This window comes from Chiloscyllium punctatum, chromosome 3 (assembly GCF_047496795.1).
Source record: "Chiloscyllium punctatum isolate Juve2018m chromosome 3, sChiPun1.3, whole genome shotgun sequence".
NCBI lineage: Eukaryota > Metazoa > Chordata > Chondrichthyes > Orectolobiformes > Hemiscylliidae > Chiloscyllium > Chiloscyllium punctatum.
Window position 1 is genome coordinate 35,698,610 of NC_092741.1, and position 27,365 is coordinate 35,725,974.

Below are 27,365 nucleotides of genomic sequence, written 5' to 3' on the forward strand. Positions count from 1 at the left end.
TTCAAGTAGGCAGCTTACTACTAAGTTCTCAAGGGCAAATAGGGATGTGCAATAAATACTGGCTAGACAGTGACACCCACATCCCACACGTGAATTTTAAAAAAGCCTTCACTATGTCGGTGATGGATTGGCCTCTCTTGGCAGGATAGAGTCACCAACTCCAGGGTCCAGGAGTGAGTTACTTCAATCTGAAAATGCTCATTACTCAGCCAACAATAATAATGTTACTGTCTTTGCACCAGTGCAACAAGGGAAAAATGTTATGGAGCATGAATATGATCGTAAAACCTACCTGGTGGAGACACTCGATGGAAGAAGTTAAAACCACTTCATTGCGTTACTGTTTGAGGAGAGTTAGCAGTTGAGAGGAAAGCAGTCAGCTTTGACTCTATGTTATGCGATGGCTAATGCAGCAACACCATGAGGGGCGGATACTTCCAGCATTGCAGTGAACCAAGCATGGAGTCAATTGTTTGTCACCTGTAAAACCGAGCAGGCATATTGAGGGGGTTTTCCATTTGACAGGGCAGTTATTAACTCATCAGGGCAGAACATAATTCGTGACTGTGGTGGGGTGTGGGCTGAAATGGAGAAGCTACCTGATTTACTCATTGAAAGGAAAAGCACGTAATGTGTAAATGGCAACTACTCCGCCACTGCCCGGATGTTCTATCACTGAAAGAAGAAACCTCGTTTAATATAGTCTTCAGACAGACTTCAAACAGTTCTTGGAGATGTGAAGTAGATATTGGAATCGATAAGCCTTTTTATGTAATAGCCAGTGACACATTTTGTTTACTTCAGCGCAATGGAAATTGATTCTCGTACGATATCACTTAGACTGAGGAAGATTCCAGTGCACCCATTTACTTATTCTGCAGTTGAACTATTAATTTGTTTAATGACCACCCACGTAGAGTGGAAATCTCAATGATGCTCTTCCATTGCGTAGCACTTTTAAGGTGCACTGGAATGTGACTAATTGTGAGCAACCTTTATTGTCAAAAGGAAAAGCAAGAATATGCGTCGGTGGAGAGTTGAGTTTTGGGCAAAGTAATTAATGATCTGTCTTCTCAGTATGATGAGGCATTTTACAAGGTTTGCACAATGTTTTAAACTCAGCAGGTGCTATCACTGCAGTGACAGACTTCCCTTAAGCCATGTAGACCTCTAAGACACTGTGTCTTCCCACAGGCAAGTAGGATGGAGAACACTCGCACATTTAGGTGTAAAGGCAGAATGATGCAAGGGCTTCTTCATGTTTTAGTTGATCAGATTATATCTGAAATGGAAATTCTACTTCAAAGCTTAGAACCTGAGAAGTAAATTTGTCTGATGAACAAGGACAGCTGTCAAGGTCATGAAACTGAAGAGCTTCCACAACCTCTCTCTAAGCAAGTGACTTTTCTCCAGTGAGCGAGCCTCACAGTTCGTTTAGGCAGAGGTGTACAAAGTAATGAGAGGAATAGATAGAGTCAATCATCAGAGACTTTTCCCCAGGGCAGGATTGACTGGTACGAGAAGTCATAGTTTGAAGATTTTAGGAGGAAGGTATAAAGGAGACGTCAGAGGTAGGTTCTTTACACAGAGTTGTGAATGCATGGAATGCATTGCCAGCTGTGGTAGTGAAAGCAAAGTCATTGGGGACGTTTAAGCAATTGCTGGACATGCACATGGATAGCAGTGAGTTGAGGGGTGCATAGGTTAAGTTACTATATTTTACATTAGGATTCAATCTCGGCACAGCATCGTGGGCCAAAGGGCTTGTTCTGTGCTGTACTTTTCTATGTTCTAGTTCTAGACCTCAGAGTTTTGAAGTCGTTGCATGAAAATGCTTTTTAATTGTAATTTCTAAAAGTTTGTAACTGTCAAGGTTGCTGTTTGTGGGAGCGTACTATGCACTTATTGATCTCACTCTTAAGAGATTCATCAAATCTAAGTCCCTCAAACTCATCAAATAAGTCATGGCACCTGCCTTACGTGTGAGCTCACAAGTGCCTCAAAATGTCTCTGCCACCTTTTTCTTTTTCTTACCCATTCATATTCTTTTTATCTTCAACCTTTTCACTCGCACGTTTTTTTGTGTTAATTTTCTTCCCCATCTCTTCTACCTTATTCCCCTTTTATTCCCTTCTTTCTGAAGTCTTCATTCTATCCATCCCTCACCTATTTCCTGCCTCTGTTTTCCTCTGACTCTCTCACTGCCTTTACCTATCTCTGTTGTTCTCTTCCACTCTTTATTGCACCCTCATGACCTGTTTCCTGCATTCATTATTACAAATGCAAAATGTGTTTGTTTCAGTGAAATTTTTGCTTTAACTGACCTTGTTGTTACCTTGCGAGACAATCAGTATGATGCAAATTATGGTTTCTGACAGTTAACATTGAATCTGGATTAGTCAATCGGAACATTACATTCTAACTAGCAGGAACCTCAGGCTTTGATTCCTTCAGCCTTTGATGCAGAAGATTACAGTGGGGGACAAATGCTGCTTTGTCCTTGGTGTTTGTTCTTTTTAATTAATTCATTGGGTGCCTGCCTTTCTGTCAAGGCCTGCATTTCTTGCTCATCCTTAATGTTCATGAGAAGGCAGAGATAAGGTGCTTGAACCACTGCAGTTCATTCAGTATAGGCAAACACACACAGTGCTGTTTGGGAAGGAATTGTAGGATCTTGGCCGAGTGACGGTGAAGGAATGGTGATATGATTGTAAGCTACAATGCTGAGAGGCTTGGAGGGCAGCAACAGTTGGTGGTGCGTCACGTGTACCTACTGGTCTTGTCCTTGTTGATGATAGTGGAGTTTTGAAGGTGCTGAATAAGAAAGAATTATTAATTATATAACACACAATAAAGTTGGCAGGGCAACTGCTGTTCTGTGATTGTGTAATGTGGGAGTTACTGAACTCCCAGCTTGATCTAAGACAACCACATCTGAAATAGGCGACTATGGTTGCAATCGTTTTGGCTCTGGGTCAGGGAGCTGGAGGCTGAGCCGTTGATACTGTTGCACATTAGGGAGGAGAAAGGTCACCTTGACAATTTACTGAGGACCAGTGCAACTCCATACTTTGTAAAGAGTCTTGTGATTTTGTCAGTGGTCAGGAGCTAAAGGATATGACTGCATGGAAAGGGACTTAAACTTGACAGGCAATGAGCATCTCCATAAGACCATAAGACATAGGAGTGGAAGTAAGGCCATTCAGCCCATCGAGTCAACTCCGCCATTCAATCATGGCTAATGGGCACTTCAACTCCACTTACCCGCATTCTCCCCATAGCCGTTAATTCCTCGAGACAACAAGAATCTATCAATCTCTTCCTTGAAGACATTTAGCATCCCGGCCCCCACTGCACTCTGCGGCAATGAATTCCACAGGCCCACAACTCCCTGGCTGAAGAAATGTCTCCGCATTTCTGTTCTGAATTTACCCCCTCTAATTCTAAGGCTATGTCCACGGGTCCTAGTCTCCTCACCTAACGGAAACCATTTCCTCGCGTCCACCCTTTCCAAGCCATGTATTATCTTGAACGTCTCTATTAAGTCTCCCCTTAATCTTCTAAACTCCAATGAATACAATCCCAGGATCCTCAGCCTTTCCTCATATGTTAGACCAACCATTCTAGGGATCGTCTGTGTGAATCTCCGCTGGACACGTTCCAGTGCCAGTATGTCCTTCCTGAGGTGTGGGGACCAGATAAGAGAGCGCCTGACTTGACGCCCCTTGATGTTCAGTGGCGTACCTTCATTAAATGCCCCACTATCAGCATCCTGGGGTCAGCATTGACCATGCCTGTACTGTGCCTGCAGAAATAGAAATGCTGCTGCAACTACCTTTACCTCCTGATTTCTAATGTCTATCCACGAGCTATAAGGCAGAAGTCAGAAATGTGATGGACTGCTCTCCACCTCAGCTCCAATGACGCAACAAACTTGATACCATCCAAGATAAAGCAGCCCTCTTGATTGACAATTCATTCAGCCAGTTCAATCCTCACTCCCTTCACCAACATGCAATGGCAGCAAGTGTGAAAGTATCAAATCTTCTTTGACACCACCTGTTAACCCTGCAACAAGGGCAGCAGCTACATGGAAATGTCATCACAGGCATGTTCCTATCGGAAACGCACTGCACCCTTTCTTGGAATAATATTACCATTGCTTCACTGTTGCTGGGTCAAATTCCTGAACTTCCCGTCCGAACAGCACTCCAGGTATTCCTGAATACCAAGGACTGCACCAGTCCAAGAAGAAAACTCATACCCACCTTCTCTAGAACAATCAGAATGGACAATAAATGCTTATTTAATGATTAATACACAAATCCCATGAATGAATTTAAAAAAGCATCATCCTCCACATTTCCTTGTTTCCCATTATCATTTCCTAATGTCTCACTGGTAAGGTACTTATGTTCACTTTGGCCTCTTGCTGCCTTTTATTTGGAAAAACTTTTACTGTCTGTATGGCATGACTTGCTATCCTCAAAGATTATTTTCTTGCTCTTTATTATTCTTTTGGTTTTATTTTGTGGTTTTTTTTAAACTTTCACAATCGTCTGGCTTGCCACTGATCTTTACCACATTGTATGTTTTTTATTTTTAAATTTGATGATATCCTTAACTACCCTGGTTAACCATGACCCCCTTCCTCAGATCCTTCTGTCTCACTGGAATTGATCTTTGCTGTAGGCCATAACTGTTTTCTTAAACATCTGTCATTGTTCCTCAACTAACTTTACAATGTAACTTCTCCCCCAGCCCATTCCAGCCAGCCCTTCTTCCATTCCTTTGTAATTATCCTTGTTTAAATTTAACACAGTTGTTGTCAATCCAGTCTTCTCAATCTCAAAATGAATGCTCAATGTTGCCTTGGTGATGTCTTACTCTGGGATGCCTTACTTTATTTATTCTGCCTCATGACCAGATTCAAAGTAGCTTGATTCCTGGTGGAATCCACAACGTGTTGTTCTCGGAATCAATTCCAAATAGACTCTAAGAATTTTCCCTTGTGGCTAACATTGCCAATTTGTTTTTACCAATCTACATGAAGAATGAAATGACCCATGATTAAAAATTGCCGTCTTTACATGCTGTCGTTCTACGTCCAACAGTATAGCATACTGCTAAGGTGCCTATAGACTGCTCCCACCTTTGATGTCTTCCCCTTGTTATTTCTTAACTGCACACCCTCCATCACTTTGCTGATGATTGAGACAAAACTGATGGGGTGATAAATTACGGGATTGGATTTGTCCTGCAGGATATGAATGAAATATCCTGACAATTTTCCACCTTGCCAGACAGTTGCAAGTGTTGTAGCTCTACTGAAACAGAATTGGTTTGGAGAGCTGTTCTGGTGTACAGATCTTTCACACTAAAGCTAGGATATTGTCAGGGACTATTCTCTTTAGTGGATCCAACCCTCTTAGACATTTCTCAAGTTACAATAGAGTGAATCTAATTTGCTGATGTTTGGTCTCTTTGATGCTGGGAATCTGTTCTCATCACTCCTGACTCAAGATGGTTGCAAATGCTTTGACCCAGGCTTTTGCACTGACGGCTAGGATTAGGATGTTCGTTAGACTAGTTCCACTTGTTGAGTATTTCATTATCCACCAAATAAGTGACCATCTCCAACAAGGGAGAATCTAACCATTTCTCCTTGACATTTGTTGGTATTTTATTGTTGAATTTCTAGTCATCAACCAGAAACTTAACTGGATCAACCATCTAAATTCTGTAGTTACAAGAGTTGGTCCGAAATTTGAAATTCTACAGACATAGTAATTCATCTTTTTGCTTCTCAAGTACTGTTCACCCTCCACAAAGCAAGGCTGTGACAGTATACTTTCCACTTGTCTGAATGAATGTCACTGCAATAGCGCTCAAGATATTTGACACCATCCAGGATAAAGTAGCCCACTTTGGCACATCCTGCATTATGTGGAGCTTCTTGATTGTTGTTGGTGTCAGAATTGGTGCGTTTTGGTTTACAAATATAATACTTGAACAAACAGGAGTATTTATGGCCTTCTGGGTTACACACCTGAATGCAGCAGGAATTTTGGATTCCAGTGCAAAGACATTTAATAGTGGAGTATAGTATTTCCATTGTGAAGGGTTTTAGCTGTGTTGGGGAGAGTGTTGCATCCTTGTCCTCAATATAATACTTGGCACTTGTTTTTTTATAGATTGTTAGACAGAACAATGCATCATTAAACAGCATGGATGGGCAAGTAGCTGATGATGTCGACTTACAAACCATGCGGTAAGGTTAAATTTAGGCTTTTCTACTTACTTAAAATAAAATTTCAAATGTCGATGTTGGTCATGGTTGAAGTTTCACATCTGAGTCAGAGCGTTTTATTTTATTCCAGATACTAAGGCACATCCTATCCCAGTATTTGTCCAAATGCCTTTAAATGTTATTAATATACCTGCCTCAACAATTTCCATGGCAGCTCATTCCATATAGGTACCACCCTTTGGCACTGCACTGTTGGGGCTGTTGACTTTCTATTGACATTTTAGACCAAGGCTCTGTTAACTCTGTCAGGATCCTGTAGACTACACTTGTTTCGAGAAAGAGCAGGAGCAGCACAATCTTCTTTGATTCAGTTTATATTTGTCCTTTGCCCGACATCATTAAAATACTGATAGATAGTGGTAATGTAACCTAAGCAATAATGCATTGGGCCAGGCTAATCCACTGGGGACACAAGCTAATGAAATTTAAGTATGATTAATATACTTAATTTAACTTCTGGAGTCACACTGAAGCAAGGAGTATTCTGGATTAGTGGTGCTGGAAGAGCACAGCAGTTCAGGCAGCATCCAAGGAGCAGGGAAATCGACGTTTCAGGCAAAAGCCCTTCATCAGGAATACCAGCAAGGAGTAGGCCATTCAGCCTTTCAAGTTCGCTTCCCCATTTAACAGGGTCATGTTTAAGTAAATTGATCTTTCACAGCTGTGTGGGGTAGATAATTCCAAAGATTCAGAACCTGCCAAGTGAAAACAAAATCTCATCTGTATCCTAAATGGCTTTGTCCTTATTTTTAACATATGCCTCCTGGTTCTAGATTTCCCAAACCAGGAGAACCACCCTGCTTACATTTACCCTGCCACTGTTTTATAGGCTTCAATGAGGTCACTTCTCATTGTTGAGAGAATACAGGACCCAGTTTGCCCAATTATTGTTCACAGGACAGTTATCCAACCCCTACTCCCTGCCCATCCCAGTAAGAAGTCTGGTGAACCTTTGTCACTTTCCATTTATGGCAATAGTATCTTTTCTGAGGTAATGAGACCAAAACTGCACTTAGTACACGGTGCAGTCTAACTGAACTCTGAAACAATTGAAGTGAGACTTGACTATTCCTGTATTCCAATCCTCTTGTGTTAAACACTAACATTCCATTAGCTGCCTTAGCAGCTTGCTGCACCTGCACGTCAGCCGTCAGTGATTTCTTGGCAAGGAACGGCCAAATTCCTATACATATTAACACTTTTCAGCCTTTTACTCAGAGAGTCGTAGAGTCCTACAGCACAGAGACAGGCCCTTGGGCTTAAACTGGTCGACAAAAATGTCCACCTACGCTAACACCATCTCCTTGTACTTAGCCCATATTCTTCTAAACCTTTCTTCTCCATGTATTTGTCCAAATGCCTTTTAAATGTTGTTAATGTACCTGCCTCAACAAGTTCTGCGAATGCCTCATTCCATATGCATACCACCCTTTGTATAAAAAGGTTGCCCCTCAGGTTCTCTTTTATTCTTTCCCCTTTTGCCTTAAACTGATGCCCTGTAATCCTCAATTGCCCAACCTATCCACGCCTTTCATGATCTTCTTCACCTCTATAAAGTGCCTCCTCAGTCTCCTACGCTCTAACATTAAAAAGTCCTACCTTGTCCAACCTATAACTCTGACCATTAAGTCCAGGCAACATGCTTGTAAATTTCTTCTGCACTTTTTCCAGTTTCATAACATCCTTTGTAGCAAGGTGACCAAAACTGAACACAATACTCCAACTGCAGCCTCACCAATATCATGTATAACTGCAACACAACTTCCCAACTTCTATACTCAAGTGTCCTGACTGATGAAGGCCAGTGTGCCAAAATCCTCCTTCACTGCCCTGCCTACCTGTGACTCTGAACCTGAACTCCAAGATTCCTCTGTCCCTACCATTCACCATGAAATTCCTATCTTGATTTGACTTTCCTAACTGCAGAACCTCACACTTATCTACGTTAAACTTCATTTGCCATTTGTCTGACCTCTCCCCAGCTGATCAAGGTCCTGCTGCCAACCTGTGGAACTAGTCTGAAGTTTATCTATCCTACACAATTCTATTTTCATCCATATATCTATCCAATGATCATTTAAATGCCCTTAAAGTTGGCGAGTCTACTAATGTTGCAGGCAGGGTGTTCCATGCCCCTACTAATCTCTGAGTAAAGAAACTACTTATGACATCTGTCCTATATCTATCACCCCTCAATTTGAAGCTATGTCCCCTCGTGCTAGCCATCGCCATCTGTGGAAAAAGGCTCTCACTGACCACCCTATCTAACCCTCTGATTATCTTGTATGTCTCAATTAAGTCACCGCTCAACCTCCTTCTCGCTAATGAAAACAGTTTCAAGTCCCTCAGCCTTTCCTCATAACACCTTCCCTCCATACCAGGCAACATCCTAGTAAAACACCTCTGCACCCTTTCCAAAGCTTCCATATCCTTCCCATAATGCAGTGACCAGAACTGTATGCAATACTCCAGGTGTGGTCACACCAGACTTTTGTACAGCTGCAGTAAGGTAAAATCAATGACTGCAGATGCTGGAAACCAGAGTCTAGATTAGAGTGGTGCTGAAAAAGCACAGCAGTTCAGGCAGCATCTGAGGAGCAGTAAAATCGGCGTTTTGGGCAAAAGCCCTTCATCAGGAATACAGGCAGAGAGCCTGAAAGGTAAAGAGATAAGTGGGAGGAGGGTGGGAGTGGGTGACTGCCTGGTCAGGTCCAGGCCCCCCTACAACCCACCCTCCCATCCTGGCACCTTCCCCTGCCATCGCAGGAATTGCAAAACCTGCGCCCACACCTCCTCCCTCACCTCCATCCAAAGCCCTAAGGGAGCCTTCCACATCCATCAAAGTTTTACCTGCGTGTCCACCAATATCATTTATTGTATCTGTTGCTCCCGATGCGGTCTCCTCTACATTTAGGAGACTGGAAGCCTCCTAGCAGAGCGCTTTAGGGAACATCTCCGGGACACCCGCACCAATCAACCACACCGCCCTGTGGCCCAACATTTCAACTCCCCCTCCCATTCTGCCGAGGACAAGGAGGTCCTGGGCCTCCTTCACCGCCGCTCCCTCACCACCAGACGCCTGGAGGAAGAACGCCTCATCTTCCCCCTCGGAACACTTCAACCCCCGGGCATCAATGTGGACTTCAACAATTTCCTTATTTCCCTTTCCCCCCACTTCACTCCAGTTGCAAATTTCCAGAACAGCACTATCCCCATGACTTGTCCTACCTTATCTTCTTTTCCACCTATCCCCTCCCCCACTCACCTATTGTACTCTATGCTACTTTCTCTCCACCCCCACCCTCCTCTCACTTATCTCTCCACCCTTCAGGCTCTCTGCCTTTATTCCTGATAAAGGGCTTTTGCCTGAAACGTCGATTTTGCTGCTCCTCGGATGCTGCCTGAACTGCTGTGCTTTTCCAGCACCACTCTAATCTAGACTTTTGTACAGGTGCAGCGTGACCTCATGTCTCCGAAACTCAGTTCCTGTACCAATAAAAACTAACACACCGTATACTTTTTTAACAACACTACCAAACTGGGTGACAACTTTCAGGGATCTAGGTATACAGACACAGAGATCTTTTTGCTCAACTACACTACCAAGAATCCTACCATTAACCCAATACTCTGTATTCCTGTTGCTCCTTCCAAAGTGAATCACTTTAACACTTTTCCGCATCAAACTCCATTTGCCACCTCTCAGCCCAGCTCTGTTGCTTACCTATGTCCCTCTGTAACCTGCAGCATCCTTCAGCACTATCCACAACTCCACCGACCTTAGTGTCATCCACAAATTTACTAACCCATCCTTCCACTCCCTCGTCCAGGTCATTTGTAAAAATGACAAACAGCAGTGGACCCAAAACAGATCCTTGCCACACACCACTGTACTCCAAGATGAACATTTCCATTAAACACCACCCTGTGTTTTCTTACAGCTAACCAATTTCTGATCCAAACTGCTCAATTCCCCTCAATCTCATGCCTCCTCCGTACTTTGTGCAATAGCCTAGTGTGGGGAACCTTATCAAACGCCTTACTGAAATCCTTACACACATCAACCGCTTTGTCCACCTGTTTGGTCACCATCTCAAAGGACTCAATAAGGTTTGTGAGGCACGACCTACCCTTCACAAAACCGCGTTGACTATCCCCAATCAACTTATTCCTCTCTAGATGATTATAAATCCTACCTCTTATAACCTTTTCCAACACTTTACCCACAACAAACGTAAAGCTCCCTGGTCTATAATTACTAGGGTTGTCTCTACTCCCCTTCTTGAACAAGAGGTCAGCATTTGCTATCCTCCAGTCTTCTGACACTATTCCTGTAGACAATGGTGACATAAAGATCAAAGCCAAAGGCTCGGCAATCTCCTCCATGGCTTCCCAGAGAATCCTAGGATCAATCCCATTCGCCCAGGGGCCTTATCTATTTTCACACTTTCTAGAATTGCTAACACTGTCTCCTTGTGAACCTCAATCCAGTCTAGTCTAGTAGCCTGTATCTCAGTATTCTCGACAGCATTGTCTTTTTCCAGTGCGAATACTGACAAGAAATATTCATTAAGCGCTTCCCCTAGCTCCTTGGACTCCACACACAACTTCCCACTACTATCCTTGATTGGCCCTAATCTTACTCTAGTCGTTCTTATATTCCTGATATACCTGTAGAAAACTTTAAGGATTTCCTTGATCCGACCTGCCAGTGACTTCTCATGTTCCATCTTAGCTGTTCTTAGCTCTTCTTTTAGGTCTTCCCTGGCGAACTTGTAACTCTCAAGCATCCTAACTGTACCGTTACGTCTCGTCCTAGCATAAGCCTCCTTCTTCCTCTTGACAAGAGATTCATCTTCTTTGGTAAACCACAGCTCCCTTGCTCAACCATTTCCATACTATCAAGGACACACAGCAGTTGTTCCTTGAATAAACTTCACATGTCAATTGTGTCCATCCCCTGCAGTTTCCTTCCCCATCCTATGCATCCTAAATCTTACCTAACTGCATCATAATTGCCTTTCCCCCAGCATTAATCCTTGCCATGCGGAATATACCTATCCCTTTCCATCGCTAAACTAAACATAACCAAATTGCGGTCACTATCGCCAAAGTGCTCACCTACCTCCAAATCTAACACCTTGCCAGGTTCATTACCCAGTACCAAAGCCAACAAGTGGCGGGGCCACATTGGATTGGCTGCGTACTATGTTAGGAAGCCCTCCTGCACACATTAGACAAAAACTGAATCATCTCAAGTATTTGAACCATAGTATTTCCAATTAATATTTGGAAAGTTAAAGTCCCCCATAGCCACTACTCTGTTACTCTCGTTGTTTTCCAGAATTATCTTTGCTATCTTTCCACTACATCTGGAACTGTTCGGGTGCCTATAGAGAATTCCCAACAGGTGACCTCTCCTTTCTTGTTTCTAACTTCAGCCCATACTGCCTCAGTAGACAAGTCCACAAATATCCTTTTTGCCATGTAACACTGTCCTTGACTTACAATGTGCCCGCTCCCCACCCCCCACCCCCACCCCCCACCAACCTTTACTGTCTTCTCTATTTTTACTGAAATATCTAAATCCCAGCACCTGCAATTTTTGGATAACCTTCCTCACTGTCCACAATACCGCCTATTTTAGTGTCAACTACAAACTTACTAATCATGCCTTCTACATTCTCATCCAAATCATTGATATAAATAACAAACAGTACTGGGTCTAGCACCGACCCCTGAGGCACTCCACTTTACTGTTGAAGAAATACTCTGTAAATGTGTTCTTCCCACCAAAATGGATAACCTCACCTTTTTATATCATGTTTAATCTGTCATATTCTTGCCTGATTACCAAGCCTGTCTCAATCTTTCGGAAAACATTTTGCAGCTTGGTCACAACATCTTTCTGCTTAGTTTTTTATCATCTGAGAAATTGAAAGTATTATATTTGGTCTTCACATCCAAATCATTGAGATAATGTTGAGAATAACTTGAGCCAAGTATTCATTTTGATGGAACCTATTACTCTCAGTGAGAATTTGAGAATGACCTGTTTATTCCTACTTGTGTTTTCACTCCATTAGTCAGTCCTTAATCCATGATTGCACATCACCTCCTGTACCACACACCCTAATTTTGCTAACCAACCTCACGTGGGAGGGATCTTATCTAAAGCCTTCTGAAAATTTAAATGTGCCATATCCACCAACTGTCCTTTTTCTACTTTGTAAGTAACATTCTCAAAAAACTCCAACAAGCATGCTTTTGTATTTACAAATCCATGCAATGGCTTATCGGACTTTTTTAATCCAATTGTCCGTTTATTCTGTCCTTATGATAGTCGCGTTTTTGCTGCTACTGAAGGAAGGCTGGTAGGTCTGTCGTTTGTTGTTTCTTCTTTTGATCTTTTCTTAAATTATGGGATGACATTTGTAAACTTCCAATTTGCAGGAATCAATCCCGAATCTATGGGATTTTGGAAAATGCTTACTGGTGCATTAATTGGCGTTATTTCCAACTCTTTCAATGCTATCAGGCCCTTGGGACATAACAACTTTCAGCCCATCAATTTCTCCAGTGCAATCTTCTTACTTAATTTCTTTCAACTCCTTATTCTTCCTCGTCACGTGGATCTCTAATTCTAGGAGATTTATCTGCTTTTTCTCTGTTCTCCATTGTAAATTCCCCTGACTGCTTTTAATGGACTCTCAGATGTCTTAGTCAGTTTTTAATGTGCCTGTAAGAACTTTTCAGGTCTGCTTTTTTATGTATTTTGCTAGATTGCATTTGCACTCTGTTCTTCCCTATTAGTTTTTTGATCCTCTTTTACTGTATCCTGTAAACTTCCCAATCCTCATATTTATGTCAACAACTCATGTTAGATATTGGTGTTCTGGGTTGAGCACACTGCCCACTATAAATGGTCAAAGGGATGTGTTGTTTGATATGGTCCACCAGGTGATAAGAAAGCCCTACATAGGAACAGGAATAGGCCATTCATCCCCTCAATAGTGTACCACCATTCGGTGAAATCAATGCCAATCTAACTCCATATACCTGCCGTTGGTCCGTATTTCTTCATACCTTTGCTTAACAAAAAAAAATCTCAGATTTAAAGTTAACAACTGATCCAGCATCCATTTCCCTTTGTGGAAGAGTGCCTCAAACATATACCAACCTTTGTGTTTAGAAGTGCTTTCTAACATCTCTTCTGATGGTCTGATACCTAATTCTCAGACTGTGTGCCCTCGTTCTAAAATCCTCAGCCAGTGAAGGTAGTTTATCTATTTCTACCCTGTCTTTTCCGATTAATATCATGAAGACTTGGATCAGATCACCCCATAACTTTTTAAATTATAGAGAAAACAGATACAATTTGTATAATCTCCCCTCGTATCTTGACCCCTGAAGTCTAGGTAGCATTCTTGTAAACTGAAGTTGTGCTCCCTCCAAGGCCAATAAATCTCTCCGAGGGTATGGTGCCTAGATATGCTCATAGTACTCCAAGACTAACCATAACTTCTACGTCCTTATAGTCCAGTTCTTTTGAAATAAAGGCCAGCATCCATTATATTCTTGATTATTTTCAGTACCCAATTATGGCATTTTAAGGATCTATGCACCTGAACTGTTAAGTCTCTTTGGACACTCACTGTATTTAACTTCATCCCATCTAGGAAGTACTCTGATCAACCTTTTCTTGGTCCAAAATGGTTAACCTCATACTTGTTTACATTGAAATCCATCTGCCACAATTTTGTCCATTCATTTAATCTATTAGTATCCCTTTATAGTATTATGCTGTCATCTACTCTGGTTGGAATGCCACCTAACTTTGTGTTATCAACAGATTTGGATATATGAGTTTCTGTACCATTACCTAAGTCATGAACAAATAGTGTGAATGCTTCCCTGGCATCATGTTGGCACTGAAACCCATTTATAACATCATTCGCGTAGAAGACAAAATATCTTTTTGGGCTTTCCTGCAGTGTCCTATTAGCGGAGAAATCCATTTGTGTGTTTACTGCAAAATAGCAGCTTGAGACACTAGCTTCAGTTATTCAGATTTTTGAGACATCTTCCCTTTCTTGGGTAATCAGGTAGATCAGGCACCATTCAGGATCAGAAGTAGTGATCATGGGGCCTTATATAAATTTGTATGACATATAGTGATTGATGATTTGATTGGTGTACCCATTATCAGACAGGAGGGTTTTGATTTGCCCAATCTCAGCGTCAAACTTACACAGTGAGCAGCCAACCTATTCATGGGGTTACCAATAAGATGGAGCTAGTAGCATGTGAAACTGGAGAAATTCCAATATTTACATTTTGATAGGCTTTTGGTAGAGCATTGTTGAGAGCCTCATCAAGAAAAGTGAGCTCATTTGATTGTGCCATTTCAGGGGTGTATGTGAGCACAGGATTGAGTTTATGCTATGTTCAGAAATTGTTTATGGAGGTGCAGATTCAAATACTGCAAACTCATAACCTGGGTGTTGCAAGTAACCAAAACGTGTAGAAGGCTCGCGTTCTCCATCAAACGCTCATTTCTCATGGTAACCTGAAAAAATATTAGCAAGTGCTGGACCTAAAGGGCATCATGTGGCAATGCCATTTATTTGGGTGTACATGATGTCATTGAATCTGAACTGTGCGAACTGCTTTTTCCATGAGTTCAATGAAAACAAATTCAGGCACTAGTGGCATCTAGATTGTTAGGGTCTAGTGATATCATGAAAATGTTAGTGGCTTTCTTGAGTGGTACACTGCTGAGTAAGTTAGCACTGTTGGTGGTCACATGGACACAGTGTTGTTCTCAATATGTAGTGTACAAGTATCCTTCACCGTGTGTGTAGAAAACTCATTTAGAATTGATTGCAGCAGCTCTCTCAGCATTTTGGCCAATTTGTGTTGTGCAGATCCAGTCGATGATGAAATAGGATGTAAAGGCAGATTGCTTTTAGGTATCCTGGGCACCCCATACATGGGTGGAGACTGTGTACCATGAAGCCCAATCCAAACATGTGCATCACCAGGAAGGTTACCACCTTTAACCAAGTCCAACAAACACCTTACGGCTGCGTGTGGTTGTGTGATCGTGTGCAGTGTGGCTGTGTGGTCATCCCATAGATATGAACTTGGAACTGGCACTGAGCACTTTGTTGATTATAATCACATTTGTTGAGTACCTCTCCAATCTCTTTATTAGGTTTACCTTTACTTTACACATTTCTATCAGCCATTCCTTTGAAAGCTTCTAACACTGGTGCTTGTTCCACAATATCTATATGTCAGGTCTGCGGGGTGCATTTTTGGGATCTCCATATCCTTGTTGGATGTTGATTTATGGTGAGACAATGAAGGAATTCAAACTCCCAAAATTATCTCCTCAGTTAATGTAGGATGAGGACACACTAATGTTGAAACCAAGAGCAAAAACAAACTCAGTTTCAGAGATTGCAAGCTGTGAGAAATTTATCAACATACTAAATTATACAACTGAATTGAATTGAATTTATTGTCATGTGTACCAAGGCACAGTGAAAAGCTTTGTCTTGTGAGCAATACAGACAGATCACAGAGTTAAGTAAATAATAGGTAAACAGCGGCAAAACAAAACACAGGTACAGGCGAATGTTAAGAGTTTGTGAGTCCATTTAGTATTCTAACAACAGTAGGGTAGAAACTGTTGTGATACCAGCTGGTGCATGTGTTCAGGCTTCTGTACCTTCTCCCCGATGGTAGAGGTTGTAGAAAAACGTTGCCAGGGTGGGATGGATCTTTGAAAATGTTGGCAGCCTTTCCTTGACAGCGGGCCTGGTAGATGGATTCTGTAGATGGGAGGTTGGCCTTTGTGATTGCCCAGGCCGAGTTCACCACTCTCTGTAACCATCTCCGATCTTGAATGGTACAGTTGCCATACCAGGTAGTGATACATCCAGACAGAATGCTCTTGATGGCGCACTATAAAAGTTGGCTTAAGCTTGTTTGTAGTGCAAGTTGTTTATTGTGAGTCTTGTACATGTAACAGTTATTTTTTGAGGTGATGAATTCATTGACGCATTCAGATCAAGTGAAAGAACAAAATTTTCTTCCATTCATTCATTCATGGGATGTGGTGATCACTCGCTTGGCCAACATTTATTACCCATCCCTACTTGCCTATAAGAAGGTGGTGGTGAATTGCGTTCTCAAACCGCTGCAGTTCATGTGCAGGAGGTACACCCAAAAGTGCTGAAGGAAGGCAGGTTTGACTGTGTCGGACTGTTGCTTGACTAGTCTGAGACAAGTCTCCCAATTTTGGCATGAGCCCCAAAAATTAGCGAAAAGGACTTTGCAGAGTTGATGTAACTGTTTTTGTTATTGTCATTTCCCGTGCCTTATAATGGTCCATTTTAGCAGTTCCTTTCTAGCAGTTGACACAACCAAGGGGATTGCTAGGCCTTTTCAGAGGGTAGTTAAGAGTCAGTCACATTGCTGTGGGTCTGGAGTCACTTGTAGGCCAGTCTGTGTAAGGATGGCAGTTTCCTTCCCTCAAGGACTTTGGTGGACCAGATGGGGTTTTGCGACAATTGGCAGTGGTTGCATAGTCATCATTAGAATCTTAATTCCAGATTATTTTTATGAGATTCAAATTCCACCATGTGTCATGGGTGAGATTCGAACTCTGGTCCAGAACATTACCTGATTCTCTCCATTGCTAGTTTTGTAACAATACTGCCAGGCCATTGCAGATTAGAGAGAATGTAAGTAATGGGGGAAGCAGGGAGACAGTTAAGAGAGCAGTACAGGCTGGCATGGCCGTTTGAGCAGCAGGAGCTTTTGATAAAAAGCACCAACATTTTGGGAGCAGGAGTCTGCCTCCAAATTCAGACCATTAAGTCAAGCCCACCATTTTAAAAAAAACGCAAGGATTTAAAGGGATCTCGCAGCTGTTAACACTCTATCAGAGCAGCATGTCAGACCCAAAGCTGATATACCAGAATCCTGGCTTTGACAAACCACTGTTGGTGACGCCCTGCTTCACAGACTGAAGGAATATTTGTATTTATTTGGAAAAAGTTTACTACTTCAAGCTGTGCTACTAAGCATTACCATGCACTGGAAAGGTTGTCCCTGTTGTCTTGTAGGAAATGCTGCAGCCAACCCGTGTATTATAGTGACTCGCACACAATAGTGAGAGATTACCAGCTGCTGGACATCGCTGGGAAGGCCGCTGTTTGCTGCCAATTCCTCTTGAAACTCAGTGGTTTGCAAGGCCACTTGAAAGAGCAGGTAGGAGCCAACCACCTTCCTGTGGGTCGGCCATCATATGTAGACCAGACCAGTGCAAAAGTCTGCTGTCCATAACCAGGCAATCTGCCCTCTTCTTTCCACATCCCAGTCTCTCCACTTTGCTCCTCCACCCACTCTGGTTCACACTGTGTGGGTGACAGCAAGTTTTCAAAACCTCAAATGTGGAACAGATTTTGGGAGGCTCCGCTATAAAACCTCTATGAACATAGAGTGTGTCCACATGTTTCATACAGCGTAATACCGGTAAGAGGGTTTGTAGCATGCAGCTTGTTCTCTGTATCACGTGAAGTAGAGCATTTAGCCTGTACAACTCCAATCTTCAGTGAACCCATCTGAGAGCTCTTGCCCCCACTGTGCAACCTGGGAATCATTCCACACATCAGTCATAGCTGGTTAGTAAATTCCCTGAATAGCTCATCATCACCTGAAGAAAAACTACAAGAATGGTGATTGATTTTTCAAATGAAAACTATTTAAGGCATTTTATTAAAACATTTTACATTCTCCCCCCCTTCTTTGAGGATCTCTTCTAAGCGCATCTGATTGATCGATGCATGATTATCTGAAACTATGTGGCTGACTTTGCTGAAGTGGTTTGAAGGGAGGTTGGAGGTGATTTTCTATCAGATTACTCAGAGGAAGAAGTTCCTGGTATGATTCACCCATATCAGTCTGAACTGCAAGTATCGGAAAGTGATGTAGAAGAAGTGATGGAATCAAAATAGAACAGGAAATAATACTTGGGTAAATTGTAAGTTGAATCAAAGATAAAAGGTTTTTGAAACGGCAGCACTCCATGTTCAATCTAAGTTATGCCCTAAGGCCTTCATTATTTTCATCTTTCAGTTTCAAATGATGTTGTGCATCATTGCATTTGTTACTAACATTGCAGAAGGCGATTTCAGCTAAGTTACTATTCGTAAGGGTTTTAAAGAAACAGTTGAAAGATATAATGGAATAGTTTACCTCTGATATGCTTTTTAGGATGAAAATTTATACATGTGAAGGGCGCGCACACAACACAAACAGTTTAATGCAGCATTATTTCGGGCTTCACCCGTAGTAGGTTTGAACAGTGATATTCACTGAGTCAACGTGCATATTACAAAACTGCTGCCTACAGATCTGCGTATGTTTGAATCATTTTGCATTATCGATAAAATCTATTTTTGGATTTTTCCTCCTCAGTTTCTTAATATGCTAAAATGAAGCTTTCCTTATTTTACCTCTATTATTTGTCATTTATTAACTATGACATAAAAGGCTCATGGATCCAAGACATAATGCTGTATCTCGATTAATAAGAAGCGTATACCTGCAGGCTTAAGACATAAAGGTAAAAACAATGACTGCAGATGCTGGAAACCAGATTCTGGATTCGTGGTGCTGGAAGAGCACAGCAGTTCAGGCAGCATCCGAGGAGCAGTAAAATCTCGGATGCTGCCTGAACTGCTATGCTCTTCCAGCACCACTAATCCAGAATCTGGCTTAAGATACAGTTTACCAAATTCAGAATTTTTGATATAGCTGTTGTGTGTAACCACTTGTTGTATAGGTGTTACATTCTCCCAGTCCAAACCCCTCTCAATGGTAGTTGGGTAGATATTATTAGTTGAACATTCTGGCCTGCTTCCATCCAGTTCCCTTATGAACTAACATCATGAGACCAGAGGGATAGAAGCAGGATTAGGCTATTCAGTCCATTGAGTCTGCACCAGTTTTTAGTCATGGCTAATATGTTTCTCGACACCCTCCTGCCTTGTCCCCATAACTGTTGATCTCCTAACTAATCAAGAGCCTATATGTCTCTGTCTTAAACACACTCATTGACTTGGCCTCAATTGCTGTTCTTTGGTGCTGAAGAAGGATTACACCCGAAACATTGACTTCTCCACCTCCTGATGCTACCTGGCTTGCTGTGTTCTTCTGGCCTCCTGCTTGTCTACCTTGGATTCCAGCATCTGCAGTTCTTTTGTCTCAATCCATAGCTGTCTTTGTGGCAATGACTTCCATGGAGTCATCACCCTCTGGCTGAAGAAATTCCTCCTCGAGTCAGTTCTAAAGAATCTTTCACTCTGAGGCTGTGCACTGGAGCTGTAGTCTGTATTACTGGTGAAAATGCCTTCTCCATGCCCACTCTATCTAGGTCTTGCATTATTCTGCAAGTTTCAATGAGATACCCTAACCTCCCCCCCCCCCCCCCCCCCCCCCCCTTATCCTTCTAAAGTCCATTGCGTGCATATCCAAAGTTATCAACCACTCCTCATATAGCAAGCCCTTCACTTCCAAGGTCACTCTTGTAAATTTCACATGCGCTGCTACCACACACAACCCATTGTCAGCCACTAATGGTTATTCATTCTCCCAGTCTGACTGTTACCTATTCCTTTGTCTGGCCATCTCTCTCACTTTGTCTCTGGGCTTTACCGCCACATTTACATCTCCACCCTCCCCCACCCCACCCCATCTTCAGCATATATACCAATATTTACCCAGCTACAATCAGTTCTCATGAATGGTCACTGGACCTGAAATGTTACTTCTGCTTTCTCTCCAATTGTGCCAAACCCTGCTGGGTTTTTCCAGCAATTTCTGTTGAATCTTGTAACAAACCTATGGACTCCCTCCAAGGTCAGTATGTCCTTCCTTAAATATGCGGCTCAAAACTGCTCTCAATTTTCCAAATACTGCCTGACCAGAGCCTTATGTACTCTCAGCAACACCATCTCTGCTCTTGTGTTCTGGCCGTCTCAAAATGAGTGCTAACGTTGCATTTATCTCCCTAACTGCCAACTGAATCTGCATATTATAATTAAGAGAATCCTGAACTAGGATTCCTAAGTTCCTTTGTGCTTCAGAATTCTGAAACACTTCTCCATTTTAGAGACTAGTCTACACCTTTATTCTTCCAAACAAAGTGCATTACATCACACCTCCCCACATTGTGTTCCATCTATCACTTCTTTGCCCACTCTCCTAGCATGTCCAAGTCCTTCTGCAGCCTCCCCACCACCTCAATGCAACCTGTCCCTCCACCTATCTTTGTGTCATCTGCAAACTTAGCAGCAGTGCCCTCAGTTTCTTTGTTCAGATCGTTAATGTATAACGTGAACAGCTGTGGTCCCAACACTGATCTCCATTAGTCACCGGCTGCCATCCCTTTGTCCCCACTCCCAGTCAGCCAGTCCTCTATCCATGTCACCAACACCATTGGTCTTTATCTTATTGAGCAGGTCCTGGCAGCACCTTGTCAAAGGCCTTCTGGAAATCCAAACAGATCACATGTGCTGGTTCTCTTTTTGTGTAACTTGCCATTGCCACCTCAAAGAATTCTAATCCTATCAACGCAAATTGAATTGGACAATTTGCCAACATGATTTCACAAATCAAAGGTCTCCTGGTCTCCCCTCCATTTCCTAATGACCACCACTATCAGCAGGAGAAGATACAGGGAGAGAAATTGAAGTCTACAACGTCACCATGAGTTATTTCAAAATCTGGTGTCCCTTCCTACCCACTGCCGTGTCAAAGAGGAATTGAGTCCAAAGTCAAGTAAGGTATATGAATAAGTTATTGCTTATCCTCTAAATAATTTGTCCTCTATTTTCCTATTTTACCTTTCAGACAAGCTCATATTAACATTATTGCTGGTGCTTGTATGGCAATGGGCCTTCGATTTGCCGGTTCTTCTAATGCAGCAGCGTTCAATTGTCTGGTAGGTCTTAATTTCAGTGCTGCTTCTCTTACTTCTTGAAGCTTTTATTGTTTTGCAGTTGTTTGGGTGTTGTTTTCAATCAATGTGGTAGTGAGTATCTCTGCGTAAGACTGTCGTAACTATTGTTTTTAATTTCTAGTACAAATATGTGAAAATGTTTCTGGAATCTGTGTCTTCGCCTGCAGCAGCACTGGTAAGTTCAATCTCTTGTATTTGTGTTTTGCATTCAGTTACAGTTGCAGCATGAAATGCTTTGTAGTACTTATTCTATATTTACGCTTTTTTGAGATAAGGGATGTTTTATCAAGCTCGAGTAGTTCAGGTAGAGTTGTTTCCCTGGAAGTCCATGTTCGTAAACTTGGCCAAACGCATTTGAAAGAGGGTCCTTGCAGCCAGAAGGCGCACTCCATACTATGAATTAAACTGATCCTGAGGTGAAAGAACCCACTATCCCTGCTTTTTTAGGATGTCCCACATTAAGGTGACGTATAAAGGTGCAAAACATAGGTCAAGTAAGTTTGTAAGAAATAGTCCAATAATTAGAATCCGTGATTGCCACTTTATTTAGCTTTCGTTAATTTTGGAAAGAATATTCGAGCCTGCTGCAGCTCCCTGTTATTCTATAATCTGATGGCATTGTCCCGATGAACAGCGGGTCTGTTGATCTTCTTGTTAGCCTTGGCACATTGGCTGTGAATAGAAGCAGCTTTTCCCCGTAGCCCCACAAAATTATTCCCCTATCAAGAGTTACTACTGAATCTGCATCCATCATCGTTTCAAGCAGTGCATTTCGGAGCATAACAACCACCTGGTTGGAAAGAATGCTCCTCATCCCCACTCTGATTCCTTTGGAAACAGCTGTAAGAATCAAGGGGTATGGGGCAAAGTGGGAACAGGGTATTGAGTTCAGTGGTTAGCCATGTTCAAATTGAATGTAGGTCTCAAGGCCGAATGGCCTACTCTTCGACCTATTTTCTGTGTCTATGTCAACTGCAGGAGTTTCTCAAGGTAGTGACCTCGGCCCAACCACCGTCAGCTACTTAATCAAGTGACCTTCCCTCTATCAGAAGGTCAGATATGGGGACGTTTGCCAATCATTGCACAATGTTCAGTGCATTCTCAACTCCTCAGATACTGAAGCAGTCCCTATCCAAATGCAGTCAGACCTGGACAAAATCCAGGCTTGGGCTGATAACTACAAAGTGACCTTTGTGACACATGAGTACCATGCAATGATTATTTCCAGTCAGAGAAAATTCAACCATCACTCCTTCACATTTAATTACGTTACCATTGCTGAGTATCTCACTATGCTGAGGGTTACCAATGAACAGAAACTTTGTTGAACGAGCCATATAAATGTAGTGGCTACAAGAGCAGGTCAGGGGTTAGGAATCCTGCAGCGAGTAATTCACCTCCTGACTCAAAGTTGGTTGACCATCTACAAGGAAGAAGTTGGAGTGTGATGGAAAACTCCCCATTGTCTGAATGAGTGCAACTCCAACAATACTGAAGGAGCTTGACACTATCCAGTATAAAACAGCAACTGCCAAGCCCACGACCATTACCGTCTAGAAAGACAAAGGCAGCAAGTGCATGGGAGCAGCACCACACAAAAGCCACTTACCATTCTAACTTGGAAATATAATAACAGTCCTTCGTTTTACTGGGTCAAAATTCTGAAACTCCCACCCTAACAATACTGTGAGCGTATCTAGACCAGTTGGACTGCAGCAGTTCAAAAATGTAGTTCACCTTCTCCGGGCCAATCAGAATGGTCAGTAGATATTGGCCCAGCCAGTGAAGGCCACGTCATCTGAAGAAATAAGTGGCACCTAATCTATCATCTTCACTATTCACTCCCTCCACCACTGACACTGCAATAACTCAACAAGGATCCTGAGGCTGCCCCTTTCAAAGTACCACCTCTCTCAGTACCAGAACACCATCACATATAAGGGTGGAAGGAGAAGGAAGTCTTTGAGCTCACTATTTCTGTGAGCTCTCCAAATGAGCAACTCATTTAGTACCAACCCCCCCCCCGCCCATTTTGCCCAGTAACCCTGCAGATTCTTCCTTTTCACGTAATATTCCAAATCCCTTTTGAAAACCTTGACTGAACCTGATTTTTTTTTTGTTAAATTGTCTGTGCACTCTGAACCTCAAACACCCACTGAGTTAAAAAGCTCTTTCCTTACTTCCTCTTTGTTTCTTTCGTTAATAGGTTTCAATCTGTTCCCTCTTGGTCTCAATTCTCTGATTTCTCCCTAATACTCTGTCCCCACCTCTTGTGATTTTGAATGCCTCTATTGAGTCTCCTCTTAACCTTCTCTTTTCGAGGTGAATCATCCCAATTCTCCCAAGCCTGTCTTCAAAACTGAAGTTCCTCATTCCTGGAATCATGCTCGTGAATCTTTTCTGTAATGTCTCCAGAGGCTTCACACCTTTCCTGATGCATGATTCAGGAGTGGACACAATGCCACAGCTAAACTGGAATGCTATTCACTGTCCTGGCACTCCCTCCCTCGAAGCATTGTGGCTGACTTTACACCCCAGGAACGGCAGCATTTCAAGAAAGCAGCTCAGCACCACTAAGGCAGTTAGTGCTGACTTTATCAGTGACATCAACACCTCATGAATATAAAAGAATACTGTCAAAGTTAATGCAGTGGGTGGATTCACACAAGCTACAAGATATTGTTGGCGCAGAACAACTTCCTTGCTTGTACTTCCACACCATTGATTCAGAGGTCCTGTTAGGATGTACTGGGCACTAGATGGCCTGCCCAATGTGCTCAGCAATGTTTCCTTTAAGCTGCACAAGCAGGTGGGTTCCCAGTGAATAAATAGGGCTTGCATAAGCAATGTTACCTTTAGGAGGCCAATCCAGTCTGTCTTAAAGGGACAACACAGCTCCTGCATCAAAGGTATGTTGGAGAGAACTTGGCAGCACAGTCAAAGAGTCGAAAAGTATGCCACTGGCAAAGCACAGCAGGTCAGGCGGCATCCGAGGAGCAGGGAAATCAATGTTTTGGACATAAGCCTTTCATCAGGAATATGGAGTGGGAATGGGGGCTGAGAGATAAATAGGAGGGTGGGAATGGGCTTCGGGGGTAGGTAGGTGGAGGTGGGGGGAGTGATGGTGATAGGGTGGAGCAGATAGGTGGGATGGAAGATGGACGGGTAGGACAGTTCAAGAGTGCTGTGTTGGAGGGTGGGATATGGGATAAGGTGAGGGAGGGGGGACATGAGGAACCTAGTGGAATTGACATTGATGTCATGTGGTTGGAGGGTCCCAAGGCGGAAGAGAGGTGTTCTTCCTCCAGGCATTGTGTAGCTTGCATTTGGCAGTGGAGGAGGCCCAGAACTTGCATGTCGTTGGTGGAGTGAGAGGGGAGTTGAAGTGGTTGGCCATGGGGTGGTGGGATTGTTGGGTGCATGTGTCCTAGAGATGTTCTCTGAAAAGTTCCGCAAGTTGGCATCCTGTCCCCCCCAATGTAGAGGAGACCACATCGAGAGCAATGGAGACAGTAGATGAAATGTTTGGATGTGCAGGGAAGGAGAGGTACTACTTCTTTGCAAGGAGAATGAAAGAAGATGAGTCATGAAATAAAAGAACCGAAGATGCTGAAGATCTGAAGCAAAAACAAACTGCTGGTGAAACTCAGGCGGCCAAGCAGTACCTGGCGCAAAAGCACAGTTAACGTTCCAAGTCTTGAAAATGACTAAATGGTTTTAGTGGGGGCTTGCACAGGGTAAAGGAACTAATCTGTTGACTTCCTCACAGTTTTACACTGACCCAAGTGTCACGTTTCACCCTCACAGGCTGGTCACCACAACCTGGAAACATGTTTGAGTGTCGTTCTGCTTTCCCTTGCGTTAGTGATGGCAGGCACTGGGAATCTGAAAGTCCTGCAGATCTGTCGATTCATGCATAAGAGGACCGGAGGAGAGATGAACTACGGCTTTCACATGGCATCTCACATGGCTCTTGGTCTCCTGTTCTTAGGAGGGGGAAGGTAACTCTGAGCCATTTTATTTACAGAGTGCGCTAACAAGATTGTGCTCTGGGTCCTGAGGGAATTGTGTAGAACCTTTTCCACCTTCAGTCAGACAGTGTAGGTATTGTGAGCAATCCAGCACTGTGAGGGCACAGCCACATCTGGAGAGAAATTCAAAAGTGAAATACCACAGATGCTGGCCATCTGAAAGAAAAGCAGAAAATACTGGGAAGAGTCAGCGGGTTTGGCAGCGTCAGTGCAGAGAAACAAAGTTCAGGTTTCAGTTCCAAGTTCTCCTGCTCTGCACTCAACAACATGCCTCAAACTCAACCTCAGAAGTGCAGAGCGAAGCCTTTGAGCCCATTGTTTCTGCAAGCTATCCAAATGAGCAACTCATTCAGTGCTCTTTCCCCATCTTCTGCCAGTAACCCTGCAGATTCTTCGTTTTCACATAGTACTCCAATTCCTCCTTGAAAACTTTGATTGAACCCATATCTTTTTTTTAAACTGGCCGTGTACTCTGAACCTCAATCATCTGCTGAGTGAGAAAGCTCTCTCCTTGTGTCCTCTTTGTTCCTGTTGTCAATAGATTTAAAATCTATTCTCAATTCTTTCACCCAACCACTTTCTCCCAACCCCTCATGATTCTGAATGCCTCTATCGAATCTCCTCTTATTCTTCTCAAGGAGAATCGTCCCAATTCCCCCAAGTCTATCTTGAAAACTGAAGTTCCTCATCCCAGGAACTATGCTCGTGAATCTTTTCAGTAATCCCTCCAAAGCCTTCACATCCTTCCTAATGTGCCCTAAAGAAATGGGCACATTACCACAGCTGAGGCTAAACTGGAATCCTATACTGGTTCAGCAAAACCTTCTCAAGCTTTGTTCTTTCTGCCCCTATTAATAAAACTTTATTAACTGCTTTTTCAACCTGAAAGGGGTACTGCAGATGCTGGAGATCAGACTCAAGATTAGAGTGGTGCTGGAAAAGCACAGCAGGTCAGGCAGCATCCGAGGTGCAGGAAAATCGACATTTCGGGCAAACGCCCTTCATCAGGAATGAGGCTTGTGGGCTCTGAAAGATACATAATTGTGTGTGCATTAAGTGAACATTGCCTTAAATGTGAATTTAATTTTATTCACTTTCTCAATCCCCATTCTAATCTGCCTACACATTCGCTCCCCTCCATATTAACTCAACCATCCACTCAACTCATCCTCCACCCATCCCCATCTCACCCAACAATTTGCCCAGTCCATATGACTCTCCCCAAAATCCACCCATCTCATTTGGCTCTACCATTCCTGGGTCGCCCAGTAGTCTGCCTCCAGCAAACCCAGCCCCCTGCATCCATCCAAGTACCCAGCTAAACCGGCAGCATATCTCCCCTGCACTTAAATTCTCTTCGGCCAACCCCACGTAATCGGCCGTCCCTTTTGCTGTTTCACTTACTCCACTTGTAGCTCTTCCTGACCCTCCCTTGCTGAATCTGATTCTCCCCACCCACCCCACCTACCTGCCCCACCTCACTTACCACGGCCGCCACCTCTTACCCCACCCTTCCACATCTATGGCGGTGACTCACCTTTCCAATGGTTTAGCAAATTACATACGGAGAGGAGATAATCGGCTGAAAGTACTGTGGAGCCACAACTGTGATGTAAAACCCTGCCCACGTGCTTCTCTGTGTGACTGAAGTTAGTATCATTTTTTCGGTTCTGCCCACTTGCTTTTAACAGTCAGTTTTGTAAAAGGATGAGTCTTCCTAAACTGTTTGAAATTGTGCTTTCACTTATCCCTTTCAATCTCTATTACAGGTATTCACTGTGCACGTCTAACTCTGCCATTGCAGCTCTCCTTTGTGCCCTTTATCCACGGTTCCCAGCACACAGCACTGACAATAGGTGAGTGTGTCCTTGTGCAAACAGCAGCCGAAGAGTGATGGAAGATGAGAGTGTAGTGGCAGTGTCACTGGACCAGTCGGACTAATGGGTTCAAATCCTACTGCGGCAATTGGAATAATTAAAGTCAAAAA

At 43.0% G+C, this 27,365-nt stretch overlaps 1 protein-coding gene across 3 annotated transcripts in view; it reads left to right on the forward strand.

The window, feature by feature from the left end:
- The window catches only part of anapc1 (anaphase promoting complex subunit 1), a 220,408-nt gene that overhangs the window by 144,419 nt on the left and 48,624 nt on the right, over positions 1-27,365 (forward strand). For all 3 annotated transcript variants that reach the window (XM_072551412.1, XM_072551410.1, XM_072551413.1), the window contains exons 35-39: positions 6,195-6,271; positions 21,239-21,329; positions 21,469-21,522; positions 25,155-25,348; positions 27,148-27,234. In XM_072551412.1, coding sequence (XP_072407513.1) covers positions 6,195-6,271; positions 21,239-21,329; positions 21,469-21,522; positions 25,155-25,348; positions 27,148-27,234 — 503 coding nt within the window. The remainder of the gene's footprint in view (positions 1-6,194; positions 6,272-21,238; positions 21,330-21,468; positions 21,523-25,154; positions 25,349-27,147; positions 27,235-27,365) is intronic.